This window comes from Phyllobates terribilis, unplaced genomic scaffold (genome assembly GCF_046119375.1).
Source record: "Phyllobates terribilis strain yellow unplaced genomic scaffold, ASM4611937v1 Scaffold_5__5_contigs__length_657084704, whole genome shotgun sequence".
Lineage (NCBI taxonomy): Eukaryota > Metazoa > Chordata > Amphibia > Anura > Dendrobatidae > Phyllobates > Phyllobates terribilis.
In genome coordinates this window covers 160,133,771-160,153,737 of record NW_027362765.1, presented here as the reverse complement: position 1 = coordinate 160,153,737, position 19,967 = coordinate 160,133,771, and the positions used below count along the sequence as shown (strand labels likewise).

General features: G+C 48.3%; 1 protein-coding gene across 1 annotated transcript in view; it reads left to right on the top strand.

Annotated features, from left to right (window-relative positions):
• Positions 1-19,244, top strand: part of LOC141270982 (vasoactive intestinal polypeptide receptor 1-like) — an 859,326-nt gene extending 840,082 nt beyond the window's left edge. Inside the window, exon 13 of the mRNA XM_073681081.1 lies at positions 18,737-19,244. Coding sequence (XP_073537182.1) covers positions 18,737-18,829 — 93 coding nt within the window. The 3' untranslated portion in view covers positions 18,830-19,244. The remainder of the gene's footprint in view (positions 1-18,736) is intronic.
• Positions 19,245-19,967: the final 723 nt, after the last annotated feature.

Sequence of the window (19,967 nt, the reverse complement as noted above, 5' to 3'; positions counted from 1 at the left end):
TCCACGTCTCTTCTGAGAGGCATTAAAAGCGTCTTGTTATACCACTCTGACCTCCACGTCTTTTCTGAAGGGCATTAAAACCATCTTGTTATACCACTCTGACCTCCACGTCTCTTCTGAGGGGCATTAAAACCGTCTTGTTATACCACTCTGACCTCCACGTCTCCTCCAAGGGGCATTAAAACTGTCTTGTTATACCACTCTGACCTCCACATCTCTTCTGAAGGGCATTAAAATCATCTTGTTATACCACTCTGACCTCCACGTCTCTTCTGAGGGGTATTAAAAGCGTCTTGTTATACTACTCTGACCTCCACGTCTATTCCAAGGGGCATTAAAACAGTTTTGTTATACCACTCTGACCTCCATGTCTCTTGTAAGGGGCATTAAAACCGTCTTGTTATACCACTCTGACCTCCACGTCTCTTCTGAGGGGCATTAAAAGCGTCTTGTTATACCACTCTGACCTCCACGTCTCTTCTGAGGGGCATTAAAAACGTCTTGTTATACCACTCTGTCCTCCACATCTCTTGTAAGGGGCATTAAAACTGTCTTGTTATACCACTCTGACCTCCACGTCTCTTCTGAGGGGCATTAAAAGCGTCTTGTTCTATCACTTTGACCTCCACATCTCTTCCAAGGGGCATTAAAACCGTCTTTTTATACCACTCTGACCTCCATGTCTCTTCTGAGGGGCATTAAAAGCGTCTTCTTATACCACTCTGACCTCCACGTCTCTTCTGAGGGGCATTAAAAGCGTCTTGTTATACCACTCTGACCTCCACGTCTCTTCTGAGGGGCATTAAAAGCGACTTGTTATACCACTCTGACCTCCACGTCTCTTCTGAGGGGCATTAAAAGCGACTTGATATACCACTCTGACCTCCACGTCTCTTCTGAGGGGCATTAAAAGACTCTTGTTATACCACTCTGACCTCAACGTCTCTTGAAAGAGGCATTAAAACCATCTTGTTATACAACTCTGACCTCCCCGTCTCTTCCAAGGGACATTAAAAACGTGTTGTTATACCACTCTGACCTCCACGTCTCTTCTGAGGGGCATTAAAAGCGTCTTGTTATAACACTTTGACCTCCACGTCTCTTGTAAGGGGCATTAAAACTGTCTTGTTATACCACTCTGACCTCCATATCTCTTCTGAGGGGCATTAAAAGCGTCTTGTTATACCACTCTGACCTCCATATCTCTTCTGAGGGGCATTAAAAGCGTCTTGTTATACCACTCTGACCTCCACGTCTCTTCTGAGGGGCATAAAAAGCGTCTTGTTATACCACTCCGACCTCCACGTCTCTTCTGAGGGGCATTAAAAGCGTCTTGTTATACCACTCTGACTACCACGTCTCTTCTGAGGGGCATTAAAAGCTTCTTGTTATACCACTCTGTCCTCCACATCTCTTGTAAGGGGCATTAAAACTGTCTTGTTATACCACTCTGACCTCCACGTCTCTTCTGAGGGGCATTAAAAGAATCTTGTTATACCACTTTGACCTCCACGTCTCTTCCAAGGGGCATTAAAACCGTCTTGTTATTCCGCTCTGACCTCCACGTCTCTTTTAAGGGGCATTAAAACCGTCTTGTTATACCACTCTGACCTCCACGTCTCTACTGAGGGGCATTAAAAGCGTCTTGTTATAGCACTCTGACCTCCACGCCTCTTCTGAGGGGCATTAAAAGCGTCTTGTTATACCACTCTGACCTCCACGTCTCTTCTGAGGGGTATTAAAAGCGTCTTGTTATACCACTCTGACCTCCACGTCTCTTCTGAGGGGCATTAAAACCGTCTTGTTATACCACTCTGACCTCCACGTCTCTTCTGAGAGGCATTAAAAACGTCTTGTTATACCACTCTGACCTCCACGTCTCTTCTGAAGGGCATTAAAATCATCTTGTTATACCACTCTGACCTCCACGTCTCTTCTGAGGGGCATTAAAACCGTCTTGTTATACCACTCTGACCTCCACGTCTCCTCCAACGGGCATTAAAACTGTCTTGTTATACCACTCTGACCTCCACGTCTCTTCTGAGGGGCATTAAAATCATCTTGTTATACCACTCTGACCTCCACGTCTCTTCTGAGGGGTATTAAAAGCGTTTTGTTATAGTACTCTGACCTCCACGTCTATTCCAAGGGGCATTAAAACAGTCTTGTTATACCACTCTGACCTCCATGTCTCTTGTAAGGGGCATTAATACCGTCTTGTTATACCACTCTGACCTCCACGTCTCTTCTGAGGGGCATTAAAAGCATCTTGTTATACCACTCTGACCTCCACGTCTCTTCTGAGGGGCATTAAAAACGTCTTGTTATACCACTCTGTCCTCCACATCTCTTGTAAGGGGCATTAAAACTGTCTTGTTATACCACTCTGACCTCCACGTCTCTTCTGAGGGGCATTAAAAGCGTCTTGTTATACCACTTTGACCTCCACATCTCTTCCAAGGGGCATTAAAACCGTCTTTTTATACCACTCTGACCTCCATGTCTCTTCTGAGGGGCATTAAAAGCGTCTTGTTATACCACTCTGACCTCCACGTCTCTTCTGAGGGGCATTAAAAGCGTCTTGTTATACCACTCTGACCTCCACGTCTCTTCTGAGGGGCATTAAAAGCGACTTGTTATACCACTCTGACCTCCACGTCTCTTCTGAGGGGCATTAAAAGCGACTTGTTATACCACTCTGACCTCCACGTCTCTTCTGAGGGGCATTAAAAGCGTCTTGTTATACCACTCTGACCTCAACGTCTCTTGTAAGAGGCATTAAAACCATCTTGTTATACCACTCTGACCTCCCCGTCTCTTCCAAGGGACATTAAAAACGTGTTGTTATACCACTCTGACCTCCACGTCTCTTCCAAGGGGCATTAACACTGTCTTGTTATACCACTCTGACCTCTACGTCTCCTCTGAGGGGCATTAAAAGTGTCTTGTTATACCACTCTGACCTCCACCTCTCTTCTGAGGGGCATTAAAACCGTCTTGTTATACCACTCTCACCTCCACGTCTCTTCTGAGGTGCATTAAAAGCATTTTGTTATACCACTATGACCTCCACGTCTCTTGTAAGGGGCATTAAAACCTTCTTGTTATACCACTATGACCTCCACTTCTCTTGTAAGGGGCATTAACACCGTCTTGTTATACTACTCTGACCTCCACGTCTCTTCCAACGGACATTAAAACGTCTTGTTATACCACTCTGACCTCCACGTCTCTTCTGAGGGGCATTAAAAGTGTCTTGTTATACCACTTTGACCTCCACGTCTCTTCTGAGGGGCATTAAAAGCGTCTTGTTATACCACTCTGACCTCCACGTCTCTTATTAGGGGCATTAAAAGCGTCTTGTTATACCACTCTGACCTCCACGTCTCCTCTGAGGGGCATTAAAACCATCTTGTTATACCACTCTGACCTCCACGTCACTTCAAAGGGGCATTAACACTGTCTTGTTATACCACACTTACATCCACGTCTCTTCTGAGGGGCATTAAAAGCGTCTTGTTATACTACTCTGACCTCCACCTCTCTTCTGAGGGGCATTAAAACTGTGTTGTGATACCACTCTCACCTCCACGTCTCTTCTGAGTTGCATTAAAAGCGTCTTGTTATACCACTATGACCTCCACGTCTCTTCTGAGGGGCATTAAAAGCGTCTTGTTATACAACTCTGTCCTCCACATCTCTTGTAAGGGGCATTAAAACTGTCTTGTTATACCACTCTGACCTCCACGTCTCTTCTGAGGGGCGTTAAAAGCATCTTGTTATACCACTTAGACCTCCACGTCTCTTCCAAGAGGCATTAAAACCGTCTTTTTATACCACTCTGACCTCCATGTCTCTTCTGAGGGGCATTAAAAGCATCTTGTTATACCTCTCTGACCTCCACGTCTCTTCTGAGGGGCATTAAAAGCGTCTTGGTATACCACTCTGACATCCACGTCTCTTCTGAGGGGCATTAAAAGCGTCTTGTTATACCACTCTGACCTCCACGTCTCTTCCAAGGGGCATTAAAACCGTCTTGTTATTCCGCTCTGACCTCCACGTCTCTTTTAAAAGGCATTAAAACCGTCTTGTTATACCACTCTGACCTCCACGTCTCTTCTGAGGGGCATTAAAAGCGTCTTGCTATAGCACTCTGACCTCCACGTCTCTTCTGAGGGGCATTAAAAGCGTCTTGTTATACCACTCTGACCTCCACGTCTCTTCTGAGGGGCATTAAAAGCGTCTTGTTATACCACTCTGACCTCCACGTCTCTTCTGAGGGGCATTAAAAGCTTCTTGTTATATCACTATGACCTCAACGTCTCTTGTAAGAGGCATTAAAACCATCTTGTTATACAACTCTGACCTCCCCGTCTCTTCCAAGGGGCATTAAAAGAGTGTTGTTATACCACTCTGACCTCCACGTCTCTTCTGAGGGGCATTAAAAGCGTCTTGTTATATCACTCTGACCCCCACGTCTCTTCTGAGGGGCATTAAAAGCGTCTTGTTATACCACTATGTCATCCACGTCTCTTGTAAGAGGCATTAAAAGCGTCTTGTTATACCACTCTGACCTCCACGTCTCTTCCAAGGGGCATTAAAAGCGTGTTGTTATACCATTTTGACTTCCACGTCTCTTGTAAGGGGCATTAAAGCTGTCTTGTTATACCACTCTGACCTCCACGTCTCTTCTGAGGGGCATTAAAAGCGTCTTGTTATACCACTCTGACCTCCACGTCTCTTCTGAGGGGCATTAAAACAGTCTTGTTATACCACTCTGACCTCCACGTCTCTTCTGAGGGGCATTAAAAGCGTCTTGTTAAACCACTCTGACCTCCATGTCTCTTCTGAGGGGCATTAAAACCATCTTGTTATACCACTCTCACCTCCACGTCTCTTCTGAGGTTTATCAAAAGCGTCTTTTTATACCACTATGACCTCCACGTCTCTTGTAAGGGGCATTAAAACCATCTTGTTATACCACTATGACCTCCACGTCTCTTGTAAGGGGCATTAAATCTGTCTTGTTATACCACTCTGACCTCCACGTCTCTTCTGAGGGTCATTATAACCATCTTGTTATACCACTCTGATCTCCAAGTCTCTTCTGAGGGGTATTAGACTGTCTTGTTACACCACTCTGACATCCACGTCTCTTCCAAGGGGCATTAAAACCGTCTTGTTATACCACTCTGACCTCCACGTCTCTTACAAGGGGCATTAAAACCGTCTTTTTATACTACTCTGACCTCCACGTCTCTTCTGAGGGGCATTAAAAGCATCTTGTTCTACCACTCTGACCTCCATGTCTTTTGTAAGGAGCATTAAAACCGTCTTGTTATACCACTCTGACCTCCACGTCTCTTCTGAGGGGCATTAAAAGTGTCTTGTTATACCACTCTGACCTCCATGTCTTTTCTGAGGGGCATTAAAACCATCTTGTTATACCACTCTTACCTCCACGTCTCTTCTGAGGGGCATTAAAAGCGTCTTGTTATACCACTCTGACCTCCACGTCTCTTCTGAGGGGCCTTAGAAGCTTCTTGTTATACCACTCGGACCTCCACTTCTCTTCCAAGGGGCATTAAAGCCATCTTGTTATACCACTCTGACCTCCACGTCTCTTCTGAGGGGCATTAAAAGCGTCTTGTTATACCACTCTGACCTCCACGTCTCTTCTGAGGGGCATTAAAAGCTTCTTGTTATATCACTATGACCTCAACGTCTCTTGTAAGAGGCATTAAAACCATCTTGTTATACAACTCTGACCTCCCCGTCTCTTCCAAGGGGCATTAAAAGAGTGTTGTTATACCACTCTGACCTCCACGTCTCTTCTGAGGGGCATTAAAAGCGTCTTGTTATACCACTCTGACCTCCACGTCTCTTCTGAGGGGCATTAAAAGCGTCTTGTTATACCACTCTGACCTCCACGTCTCTTCTGAGGGGCATTAAAAGTGTCTTGTTATACCACTCTGACCTCCATGTCTTTTCTGAGGGGCATTAAAACCGTCTTGTTATACCACTCTTACCTCCTCGTCTCTTCTGAGGGGCATTAAAAGCGTATTGTTATACCACTCTGACCTCCACGTCTCATCTGAGGGGCATTAAAAGCGTCTTGTTATACCACTCTGACCTCCACGTCTCTTCTGAGGGGCATTAAAAGCTTCTTGTTATATCACTATGACCTCAACGTCTCTTGTAAGAGGCATTAAAACCATCTTGTTATACAACTCTGACCTCCCCGTCTCTTCCAAGGAGCATTAAAAGAGTGTTGTTATACCACTCTGACCTCCACGTCTCTTCTGAGGGGCATTAAAAGCGTCTTGTTATATCACTCTGACCCCCACGTCTCTTCTGAGGGGCATTAAAAGTGTCTTGTTATACCACTCTGACCTCCACGTCTCTTCTGAGGGTCATTATAACCATCTTGTTATACCACTCTGATCTCCAAGTCTCTTCTGAGGGGTATTAGACTGTCTTGTTACACCACTCTGACATCCACGTCTCTTCCAAGGGGCATTAAAACCGTCTTGTTATACCACTCTGACCTCCACGTCTCTTACAAGGGGCATTAAAACCGTCTTGTTATACTACTCTGACCTCCACGTCTCTTCTGAGGGGCATTAAAAGCATCTTGTTCTACCACTCTGACCTCCATGTCTCTTGTAAGGAGCATTAAACCGTCTTGTTATACCACTCTGACCTCCACATCTCTTCTGCGGGGCATTAAAACCGTCTTGTTATACCACTCTGACCTCCACGTCTCTTCTGAGGGGCATTAAAAGTGTCTTGTTATACCACTCTGACCTCCATGTCTTTTCTGAGGGGCATTAAAACCGTCTTGTTATACCACTCTTACCTCCACGTCTCTTCTGAGGGGCATTAAAAGCGTCTTGTTATACCACTCTGACCTCCACGTCTCTTCTGAGGGGCCTTAGAAGCTTCTTGTTATACCACTCGGACCTCCACTTCTCTTCCAAGGGGCATTAAAGCCATCTTGTTATACCACTCTGACCTCCACGTCTCTTCTGAGGGGCATTAAAAGCGTCTTGTTATACCACTCTGACCTCCACGTCTCTTCTGAGGGGCATTAAAAGTGTCTTGTTATACCACTCTGACCTCCATGTCTTTTCTGAGGGGCATTAAAACCGTCTTGTTATACCACTCTTACCTCCACGTCTCTTCTGAGGGGCATTAAAATCGTCTTGTTATACCACTCTGACCTCCACGTCTCTTCTGAGGGGCATTAGAAGCTTCTTGTTCTACCACTCTGACCTCCACTTCTCTTCCAAGGGGCATTAAAGCCATCTTGTTATACCACTCTGACCTCCACGTCTCTTCTGAGGGGCATTAAAAGCGTCTTGTTATACCACTCTGACCTCCACGTCTCTTCTGAGGGGCATTAAAACCGTCTTGTTATACAACTCTGACCTCCACGTCTCTTCTGAGGGGCAATAAAACCGTCTTGTTATACCACTCTGACCTCCACGTCTCTTCTAAGGGGCATTAAAACCATCTTGTTATACCACTCTGACCTCCACGTCTCTTCTGAGGGGCATTAAAAGCATCTTGTTATGCTACTGGGACCTCCACGACTCTTCGAACGGGCATTGCATTTCCTCAATTTTTGGAAGCTTTGGCTTGGAAGGCAAAAGCAAATACTATGGGAGACCCACTCCCCAATAATTGGACTAATGTTTGTAATATGCTGTACTGCATGGCTCTTGTAAGGGGCATTACAAGTTGCTCCGTCCTAATTTTTGGAAGCTTGTGCTTGGAAGGCGTAAGCAAATACTATGGGAGACCCACTCCCCAATAATGGGACTAATGTTTGTAATATGCTGTACTGCATGGCTCTTGTAAAGGGCATTGCAAGTTGCTCCATCCTAATTTTTGGAAGCTTTTGCTTGGAATGCATAGGCAAATACTATGGGAGACCCACTCCCCAATAATGGGAATAATGTTTTTAATATGCTGTACTGCATGGCTCTTGTAAGGGGCATTGCAAGTTGCTCCGTCCTAATTTTTGGAAGCTTTTGCTTGGAAAGCATAAGCAAATACTATGGGAGACCCACTCCCCAATAATGGGACTAATGTTTGTAATATGATGTACTGCATGGCTCTTGTAAGGGGCATTGCAAGTTGCTGCGTCCTAATTTTTGGAAGCTTTTGCTTGGAAGGCATAAGCAAATACTATGGGAGACCCACTCCCCAATAATGGGACTAATGTTTGTAATATGCTGTACTGCATAGCTCTTGTAAGGGGCATTGCAAGTTGCTCCGTCCTAATTTTTGGAAGCTTTTGCTTGGAAGGCATAAGCAAATACTATGGGAGACCCACTCCCCAATAATGGGAATAATGTTTTTAAGATGCTGTACTGTATGGCTCTTGTAAGGGGCATTGCAAGTTGCTCCATCCTAATTTTTGGAAGCTTTTGCTTGGAAAGCATAAGCAAATACTATGGGAGACCCACTCCCCAATGATGGGAATAATGTTTGTAATATGCTGTACTGCATGGCTCTTGTAAGGGGCATTGCAAGTTGCTCCGTCCTAATTTTTGGAAGCTTTTGCTTGGAAGGCATAAGCAAATACTATGGGAGACCCACTCCCCAATAATGGGACTAATGTTTGTAATATGCTGTACTGCATGGCTCTTGTAAGGGGCATTGCAAGTTGATCCGTCCTAATTTTTGGAAGCTTTTGCTTGGAAGGCATAAGCAAATACTATGGGAGACCCACTCCCCAATAATGGGAATAATGTTTGTAATATGCTGTACTGTATAGCTCTTGTAAGTGGCATTAAAACCATCTCGTTAAGCTACTGCAACCTCCACCACTTTTCCGAGGGGCATTAAAACCATCTTGTTAAGCTACTGTGACCTCCACGTCTCTTCAAAGGGGCATTAAAAGCGTCTTCATAAGCCACTCTGAACTCCACAGCTCTTCCAAGGGGCATTGAAATGTTGTTTTTAATTACCTCTAATCTCCACGACTCTTCCAACGGGCATTGCATTTCCTCCTAATTTTAGTCAGCTTTTGCTTTTCAATGCAAAGGCGAAAACTAAGGGAGACACACTCCCCAATAATGGGTAGAAGGTTTTTAGTATGCTGTAATCCACGTCTTTTTCGTGGGCCATTGCAGTTCCTCATAATTTTTGGAAAGCCTTCCATTCACTGCTTAGGCCAGCAGTGCACAGGAGACCCAGTTGCTATAAATGGAAAAAAAGGTTTAGTTAAGGCCCACTGACCTCCATGTCATTTCCAAGGGGCATTGGAGTGCCTCAAAATTTTTGGTAGGCATTGCACTCACTGTATGCCCTATAACTGTGTAGCCGAACCGCTCCTTTTGTTACAGAAACATATCCTACAAGACATATGTGGTTGACTGGCCTGATATTGATGTGAATGGTCCCTGTTCCTCCTGCTCTTTCTCCTTTGCCACTACCTCATCCATCATTTATCACCTGAAGCTTTGTTTTAACGGGAGTCATAGAACTTGGATAGTAGCAGGAAAACATCCAGCAATCATCGGAGGAGGTAGGATATGCGCCAAAACGCTGACCACCTCAGGCCTAGCCGCTACTACATACATGCGCTTGCATTCCAAGAAAACAAAGCAGATGCTAACTTCTATCATCCTCATCATGCTCCTCACCTTGGCACTCTCAACTCCCCTGATGGAGAAGCCAGGGCCCACCAGAAGAGTCTGGTTCTCTGGTGGGCTCATCCAATGCTGCCCTAAAGCAGGCTGGGCTAAGAAAAGTGTGTGGGGGCATGTTCCAAGGAGAAATAGGGGCGGCTGGGGACCGTTTAAGGACACCCGGCTGCCCCCAGGCGGCTGGGGACCGTGGGTGGACACCCGGCCGCTGGGCGGCTGGGGACCGAGTGTGGACACCCGGCCGCCGGGCAGCTGGGGACTGAGTATGGATTCCAGTCCGCCAATGCAGCCATGACTTGGTGGCCAGATTCCGCCTCCACATGCCTAAAAGGCCCAATTTCAAGTGCAAGCAAGCAAGCAGTATGGTATTGCAGCCTGGGGGTGGGTGGGTAGCAGGCTGCATACTTGCGCTTGCATTGCAAGGAATGGGAGAGGTACAATTGAACACTGCCCTGGGTCAAGGACTTGAACGGGGATAGTTGCAAGTCTGCAACGACAGGTGCAGGGGGGGAGGCATCTTCGCATGTACCATGAACAGGGGTTTGGCATGCACACACTACAGTGGAATAGGCTGTCCTTCCCACTAAATGCACTGGGGAGGGCAGAGGTAATGTTTTGGTATGCACGCTTAATCTTATGTATAAGGCACACCGGGACAAATAGGAGCGGCTGGGGACTGAGTATGGATACCTCGCTGCCGAAGCAGCCATGAGGTAGTGGCCAGCTTCGGCCTCCTCCAAACTAAAAGGCCCCATTTCAAGTGCAAGCTAGCAGTATGGAATTGCAGCCTGGGGGTGGGTGGGTGGCAGGCTGCACACTTACGCTTGCATTAAAAGAAAAGAAAGCAGATGCTAACTTGTATCATCATCATCATGCTCCTCACCTTGGCACTCTCAACTCCCCTGATGGAGAAGCCAGGGCCCACCGGAGGAGTCTGGTTCTCTAGTGGGCTCGTCCAATGCTGCCCTAAAGCAGGCCGGGCTAAGAAAAGTGTGTGGGTGGATGTTCCAAGGAGAATTAGGGGCGGCTGGGGACCGTTTAAGGACACCCGGCTGCCCTCAGGCGGCTGGGGACCGAGTATGAACACCTGTCCACCCCCTGGCGGCTGGGGACCGAGTGTGGACACCCGGCCGCCGGGCGGCTGGGGACTGAGTATGGATTCCAGACCGCCAATGCAGCCATGACGTGGTCACCAGATTCCGTCTCCACATGCCTAAAAGGCCCAATTTCAAGTGCAAGCAAGCAAGCAGTATGGTATTGCAGCCTGGGGGTGGGTGGGTGGTTGGCTGCTTATTTACACTTACATTGCAAGGAAGGGGGGAGGTACAATTGAACACTGCCCTGGGACAAGAACTTGCACGGGGATAGTTGTAAGTCTGCATCTTCTGATGCGGCAAGGATCACTTCTGATGGGCACACTTTTAGGCAGTGAACTGAGTGTCAGAGATGCCAGGGATCTTCCCCATGCTGTTCCCATGTCTTTTCAGCACTGTATGTGTAGCGCCCCGTGGGTTCGGTCGCTACAGAAGTATTGCACCTCAACCAGAGGTGTGATATCCCACTCCCGGGTAAGGATGGTGTGTGGACCGGGACTCAGTTAGCTGCATGCATCACACACACCCCATTTCCGGGGGACAGCTCAACGGTGCTCCCATTAGTACAGTAATGCAGGCACGACAGAACATGTCCCTGGCTGGAGTGGGGAGGGGGGAGGAAAACCCAGTGATGTAGGAGCAGGAGGGGACGGTTTCTGGCATAGGCAGGAGCCCATTGGTTGCAAGTCACCTGGGCTCATACACTAGGGGAGGGTATATAAGGTGGGCACCATCTTAGTTCTGAGAGTAGAGAAGAAGGTCAGTTCAGTCAGGAGGAGAAGAGAAGAGGAGTTCAGCCAGAGAGGGCTGACAGGGAGCTGTGGCTCAGTCTTGGCCCAGCTCCACGAGGCAGGCCTAGGAGGAAGGCCAGAGCCAGCAGAAAGGAACAGAAACAGTAAGGAACAGAAACTGAAAGGAACAGCAAAGAAAGAGAAGTACCCAAAGTGTAGAAGGGCCCAGAGACACGAAAGCAGAAGGAACCCTAAGGACCCAGGAGATTGCGGGTGACGGGTTGGCAGAACAGGGTACTGGATCCCAAGTTGGTGGAGGTGACTAATCCTTAACCAAGAACCGGCGGTCGTGACCATTTACTGGTGCGACCCCTCACTACACCTACTAGAAAGGCACACCACATAGGGTCAGGGAAGTGGACACCCAGTCCTCCCAGGAGAAGACCCGAGGCAGCTGGACAGAAGTAGTGTCACTGGTGGGGCACGGCTGACGAAAGGATAGAAGGGAGTCCTGTGCCACACTCCGGAATTGCCTGGGGGTTGATCGAGCCCCCTGCCTGGTGGATGCAGCACGGCTCGGGCGGTCCTATCTGTGCACAAGTAACCTGGATGAGAACTGTGAGTAAAGAACCTGAACTGCAACACCTTGTCTCTGTGCTCTCTCATCGCGTCAGCACTACTAGTACTGGGACGCCCGCGCACCATCACTCCCATCATCTCACTCTACACTGCCCTGAGGCTATACTCCTCCCGAGGGGAGTTGTACTACACTCTGCTGCACCCACAACACCAGCCTCAGCGGTCTACCTTGCAGCGGCGGTTCATCCTGACCGCAATCCACGGGTGGCGTAGTCGGACAATTAACCTAAGATCTTACAAATAGACTGCCACTGGTTTGACCACCCTGAGCCACGGGACCGGGTCGCCGCCATGGAGACTACAACCCCCAGAGACCCAGCTCCGGGTAACCCACACGCGTGCACACTCGGCCCAGGGGGCGCGTCAACTTTTGGCGTAGTCAGCAGGATCGTTACCAACCAGCCGCAAATGGGTATTGCGCACCTGAAAAGAGACTGTTTTATTGTATTAAAGATGGCGCCCGCCCCAGAAGAACGAGCGCCATAATGTGCACGCCAAAAGACAACAGGAAGCCACCTCCCATCGTGGGCCAGGTCCCAGAATGGCGCCAAAGAAGGAGCCCGCCCCCAACAGCCATGAGTGCGGCTGTAGAGATGTCCATCAACGTGGGGGGGCTGCCCCTGAAAGTGATTGTCAGCAGATGGCCCCAAGACCACCCCCAATGGAGGCGGACAGGAAAGAAAACTGTGGGGCAGGGTGCGGTCTGGATCAGTCTGGACAGACCGCACCCGGGAATGGAAGGAACACCAAACACCACCAGCAACTTGGCCCGTAGCCTGTTGCAGGCTGAACCGCCATGCAGCCTATCCGAGTTGCTGGCACAGCTCCCCAGAGACCCGGAGCATGCGCAAGCTGCGCTAGAAGACCTGGACCGGAGGATGGTCCAGGCACAGCGGGATGTGATCGCCGGGTGGAGGGAGGAGCTGGCCCGGCAAGCCGTAACCCGTCCGCAGGAGGCGCTACCACCGCCCAGCCGCACGCCTGCCTCTGAGGGCGGTGAAGGTGGACCGGAGTACGGGGACAACGGAGCGGAGGAGGCCATAAAGACCAAGGCATGTAATGGGGACATCATTACCCCAAGCCCTGAGGCCGCAAGCCTGCCCCCGCCTCCCGTAGTGGGACCCGAAGCCCGGGGAACCGTACCTGCCACCGCGCTTCCGCTACTCCCGGCTAGGCCTCAGGCGGCAAGAGCCGTGGCTACGCCCCGCCCCGTGCCCTTTAACCCCGGGCGCAATAAAGAAACAGGCGCCACAGGCTGGGTCGCAAGGCCTAGTGCACCCGGGCGTCACTGCCTCACGAGCGCCCCCTTCCTTGATGGTGCCACTCCCGGGCACATTCGGAAGACGCCCACCGGCCTGGTCGCAAGGCCGAGTGCCCCCGGGCGCTGCTCCCCAACCGGGGCCCCCTGCCATACTGCCCCTGGGCGCGGATCTATTCGCCCAGCACACCGGCCCGAATGGACTGCCCCTGGTATGGCCGGCCGACCTGATCAGCAGACGCCAATGGAGAGACCAGCCCCCGCAAGAACCCCTGATTCCAGCTCCGGAGCCCAGAGAGATAAGCCATCCCCCGCTGGAGGACGCCCAGTTCGATTGGGACCCCACTGGAGAAAACCTGATGGGGTTCACCCAGGAAACCCGGGCGGACGCAGCCCGTCGACTGGAGTCCTGCCGCCAGCAGCTGGCGACATTTGAGAGGGAGCGGCGGGAGCGACGTGTCAGGGAGGAGCGGCTCCAAGCACGGAGTGCGGAGCAGAAAAGAAGAGCCCGACAGAAACCCCGAGCTGCCAGCGGTCCCAGAGTCACCGGGACCGTGGTGAAATTTCAGATGGATCACGGCTGGGGCTTCATCAAGGACCCTGAAACCACCGACGACGTCTTTGTGACCCGCAGGGACGTCGAGTGCCACCTGCCAGAGGGACATCGCGGACGAGATTTATACCCTGGCGACGTGATCACCTACACCCGGCACAAGGGTGCAAAAGGACTGTACGCCCTCCATGTCCATAGAGTGGTAGGAGAGGAGGAGCAGTACCACTCGGACCCCGAGTACCAAGAGGGCCAGGACGGCCCTGAAGACTACCCGGAAGAAGGTGCGCAAGGAGGACACCGCTACTGAAAAGTGGCAGCGCACAAATGTATATAGCTACCCGTCAGGGTATAAGAACTGATGTTTGGAAGTTACCCCCCCTATTTCCCTAATCTGTCTGGGGACTGAGAACAGCCATCCCTTTTCCCTAATCTGGCTGGGGACTGAGAACAGTCATCCCCCTCCCTACCTGGCCGAGGACTGAGAGTGGCAGTCCCTGTAAATAGTTGCGCTTCCTAAAGCGCCCCCTACTGGTTTTATAAAAAGACTGCAACGTCTACCTCAAGACAAATTTACTGGACTGCTGCACCTTTAAGAAGAAAGGACACCTGGTCACAAGTTGCACGGCGGCCAGTACCCAAGAATGTGTTTTACTTGAGAATGTTTTATACTGAAAAGTTTTATATGCTGCTAAAATTGTTTTATGGTATTTTATATGTGTAATACTTGTTAAAAGAGAAAAGTGTACCGGTAACGTTGAAGGAGAAAAGTGCCTCCCATAAAGGGAGGGGTTAAATGGTTATTGTCTTATATGCGAATGCATTCTAAAAAAAAAATTTTGTATGTTTTTGAATTGTCTTTGCTCTTTTCCAGCCCGAGGGCGTGCTGTGGTTTACCAGGGGGGAATGTAGCGCCCCGTGGGTTCGGTCGCTACAGAGGTATTGCACCTCAACCAGAGGTGTGATATCCCACTCCCGGGTAAGGATGGTGTGTGGACCGGGACTCAGTTAGCTGCATGCATCACACACACCCCATTTCCGGGGGACAGCTCAACGGTGCTCCCATTAGTACAGTAATGCAGGCACGACAGAGCATGTCCCTGGCTGGAGTGGGGAGGGGGGAGGAAAACCCAGTGATGTAGGAGCAGGAGGGGACGGTTTTTGGGCATAGGCAGGAGCCCATTGGTTGCAAGTCACCTGGGCTCATACACTAGGGGAGGGTATATAAGGTGGGCACCATCTTAGTTCTGAGAGTAGAGAAGAAGGTCAGTTTAGTCAGGAGGAGAAGAGAAGAGGAGTTCAGCCAGAGAGGGCTGACAGGGAGCTGTGGCTCAGTCTGGGCCCAACTCCACGAGGCAGGCCTAGGAGGAAGGCCAGAGCCAGCAGAAAGGAACAGAAACAGAAAGGAACAGAAACAGAAAGGAACAGCAAAGAAAGAGAAGTACCCAAAGTGTAGAAGGGCCCAGAGACACGAAAGCAGAAGGAACCCTAAGGACCCAGGAGATTGCGGGTGACGGGTTGGCAGAACAGGGTACCGGATCCCAAGTTGGTGGAAGTGACTAATCCTTAACCAAGAACCGGTGGTCGTGACCATTTACTGGTGCGACCCCTCACTACATCTACTAGAAAGGCACACCACATAGGGTCAGGGAAGTGGACACCCAGTCCTCCCAGGAAAAGACCCGAGGCAGCTGGACAGAAGTAGTGTCACTGGTGGGGCACGGCTGACGAAAGGATAGAAGGGAGTCCTGTGCCACACTCCGGAATTGTCTGGGGGTTGATCGAGCCCCCTGCCTGGTGGACGCAGCACGGCTCTGGCGGTCCTATCTGTGCACAAGTGACCTGGATGAGAACTGTGAGTAAAGAACCTGAACTGCAACACCTTGTCTCTGTGCTCTCTCATCACGTCAGCACTACTAGTACTGGGATGCCCGTGCACCATCACTCCCATCATCTCACTCTACACTGCCCTGAGGCTATACTCCTCCCGAGGGGAGTTGTACTACACTCTGCTGCACCCACAACACCAGCCTCAGCGGTCTACCTTGCAGCGGCGGTTCATCCTGACCGCAATCCACGGGTGGCGTAGTCGGACAATTAACCTAAGATCTTACAAATAGACTGCCACTGGTTTGACCACCCTGAGCCACGGGACCGGGTCGCCGCCACGGAGACTACAACCCCCAGAGACCCAGCTCCGGGTAACCCACACACGTGTACACTCGGCCCAGGGGGCGCGTCATATGCATGTGTCACACAGCACATGGTCAGATAAGGATTGTAAAATGTTAAAATGACATTTCCCAGTGAATGCATTTGTCACGGTTGAAAGCAATACAAAAGTGCAAAAACGCATAAAAAATGCTACTTGTGAACATAGCCCAAGGTGTGGAGGAGTATTTTTTTGGGGGGTTATTTATTTTACCTTATACACAAGTCTTTACCCTGGAAAGGATGTTCCTTAACATATTTCACAGGAAAGCAGTTTCAGTTTCGTTTTTGAACGTTTTATTGGGAGCCCTTAAAAGTGGCTTAATACCTCTGACCACGTTGTTGACAGCAGTGACCTGGGGGTCAGAAATGCTTCATGGGGCGATGCCCATGCTGTCCCCATGTCATTTCAGCACTGTCACTATCGTTTTGGGCACTTCTAAGGCTTTTTAAAGACTGCCGGGGGTGCCGCCGCAAAAATGCTCAGGTCTCCCATAGACTAACATTGGGCTCGTTGCTCGGGTCGAGCACCCGAGTATCACGGCGAGCTCGGCCCGACCTTCGAGCACCCGAGCATTTTAGTGCTCGCTCAACACTAATAACTAGCTATCAGGTAAAATCTAACCTGTCCCTCCAAGCTTACCTGCAGACTCTGAAATTTGTTCTACAACTCAGCAGTTAACTAATATGGTAACCCAGATTCAAGTCAAAAGGATTGAAAATAAAGGATCAAAAGGATTGAAATATAAATGTTTATTTAATTCTAGTTAAAACGTAAAGAATTAACACCCAAAGCTCAATGTGCATGTAAAATCACAGATACGCATATATCAATGCAACCCGTTTTGGCAGACAAAAAACTCTCCTGGAGTTTACCTTTTCAACCAGAAATATTCTTTACTGCAAATTGTCCTATTAGCATGCCCTGTTTTAACTGAATACAGGGGACTCAGAGTGCTTACTGTCAGTCATACACTTAATTAGCCACAACAGAAGCACTTAAACCAGGGTGGTGCTTAATTTTTCTATCCCATGATAAGCAATCTCATTGCCCAAATCATTAGTGAGACCAGAACACAATCTTGAGAATAAACTCCATACTACCCTTAAATTAGAATCATCTGAATGGATAAGATGAGTCTCTGAAGCATGAACATAACTTTACTTCATGTCTCATGCTCTACCGATACAGTATCATATCATTCGTGTTTATAGAAAAAAATGTAAATCATGCTGCTTATTATTCCTTGTTAACAGCCCACAGATCCCCACATAGTTAGATTATCGGCATAATTATTGGACCATCACTGCCAGTATTATACATTAGAGGGTAGATTTATCTGACAAGAAGTCTCCTTCATTAGTGGAGACTAGGGCTCCCGACGTGTTTCTTTACTCTTCAGGCGAGATAGTGTTAGAACTCTCCTGTTAGGTTTTTTTTTGTTTGCTGGTCACATGACCATTTTTGCCTATTTAATCCGGCTCCGCCCTCCTGGCCTTGCTGGACTTCATTGTATTTACTACTCTTGAGCTAGCTTGGTGCTCTGTTGCCGTTCTCTGTTAGTTTTGCTAGGTCTTCTGACCTCTATGCTTTTTGTAGCGTGTTTGTCTTTGACTGCTACTATTTCTGCTAGGAGGTGTCCAACTTATCCCAGTCCCTAGTTCTTGTAGGGATCCCTCCCTCACATCTATAGGTCTTCGTACAGACTAGCCGAGGACTTTAGCGGGTCTGATCGCAGGATCAGGTTCCCCGTTACATCGTAGGGATCTAGTTTAGTTCTATTGTAGGGACAGATCTCCTGTCTTTCCTTAGTCCCTGTAGCAGATCATAACAGATAGAGCCTTATGCCATCTTGATCAGAAGCTATGTCTGACACTGTTATTACCTTGCTCTCTATTTATATGCTGCTCGCCATACCTAACATGTGCTATGTCCTTCCGGGATTGCTCATCTCGCTGGTGCAGGCATCTGCTTGCTGACACGCACGCTGGAGCGCAGCTTTTCACACTGCGCATGCACAGACGGCTGATAGCTGCGGGTCACTTCCGGTTCCCGCATGACGCATATCCGGTCGGTGGAACGCAAGCTCCGAAGTGGAGCGCAGCAAACCTTTAGATTGCTTCCTGAACCTCGGGAGCTAGAGTAACAGGATGGGAGACTTGCCTCCACCAGATATACGCAGTACCAACATGTCGGCATGTCCTTCCGCAGGGATTTTTTAAAAAGAAGGGTACAGTAGTCCTGCAACTCATGTCCCCAATCCCAGGTGTTATGGCATACACGGTACATTATTGCGGACGCACCAGTAATCCTTGCTCCGGGGTGGGTAGAGTAAAAATCTTTTTCCAATCCCAACCTTTTCCACATAAGTATATGAAGCTTCTCAATCATGGCATAACAATTTATGCACATTAAAATAATAGATTAATGAGGTATCAGAGGTGCACATAATTTTTCACAGAATTATGATCTTCTGAAATTTGTTCTCTTGCCTAAAATTTTAGCAAATATTAGTATTACAAATCTGTAATTCAAAAATGTCTTCAAAATGTCTTTCTATCGTGATCCTATTTTTTATCTATATTTCCTTCAGGTGCAGGCTGAGATTCAACGACACTGGGGCAAGTGGCAAACTTCACTGGAAAGCAATGTGTTTAATCTGGTGACTCAGGACTTTACAGCATAACATCACTTTCTGCAGTCAAGTTGCACATGAAAGATTGACCGCTGTTAAATTCAAGAAGTCTGGATGCTAATATCTGAAACAGTGGGCAACAAATAATGTTTTTTCGTATTGTTTTGTTGTAGATATTAATACACAGAGAACATTATCTATACAGATCAGTTACATGGCATGCAAATAATATTTAACATGTACATTATTATGCATAGATATCTTATTTATATATGTGATGTAACCAGATGAACCAAGGTTTCAGGGTATAATAAAGTTAATGAGCATTTGGATGTACAAAACGTGGTCTGGTTGTCGGTCAGCGGTTAGCACTGCTGTTCTGCAACATTGAGTCTTAAGCCACAGCCCCACTATCAGTATTTGGTCAGTTTTCGGTCAGTATTTTTTCTCAGGAGTGGGAGCCAAAACCAAGAGTGGGTGATAAATGCAGAATTGGTGACTTGTTTCTATTATACCTTTTCTGATTGCTACTCACCTGTTTTGGCTTCCACTCCTGAGAAAAAATACTGACCGAATACTGACCAAATACTGATAGTGGGGCCATGGCCTTAGGCTAATGTCTGACCAAACGGCGCATTGGTATGAAGTCTATAAGTTCTCCCGTTGTAAAGGCCCTTTAAATTAGACTCCATAAAGTCAGACAATCCTTTTTTACATCGGTGGGTTCAGCCATCATTTATCTTTAAGTCTATGCAAGTCTTTTTGCTAAGTTTTTGGAGCAAAAACTGAGCCGAAACTCAAAGTTTTTAAGGAGTTTTGAGATTTGGATAGCATCGGCTTAATTTCTCAGTCTCAGTTTCTGCTCCAAAAACTCCTTAAAAAACTGTGTGTAGCTAACTTTTGATTTTAGCAATAGCCCTTAAGCTATCCCCCTATCCTCAGAAGAAGGGAAAATTTACTAGTATCTGGGGATCCAACTCTTGAGACCCCCTGTGATCCGGAGATTGGGGCTCTGGCACTGTGCATTACATATGTATGTTAGAGTGAACCTGTCAGGTTGGAAAATGCTATTAACCTGCAGATATAGGGTTAATCTGCAGGTTGGGTTATTAAGGTACCTAACCGCTGTACTGAAAACCCACCTACTGGGAGGAAATGTAAGTAAGCACACTCTGGCTCATCAGTGGAT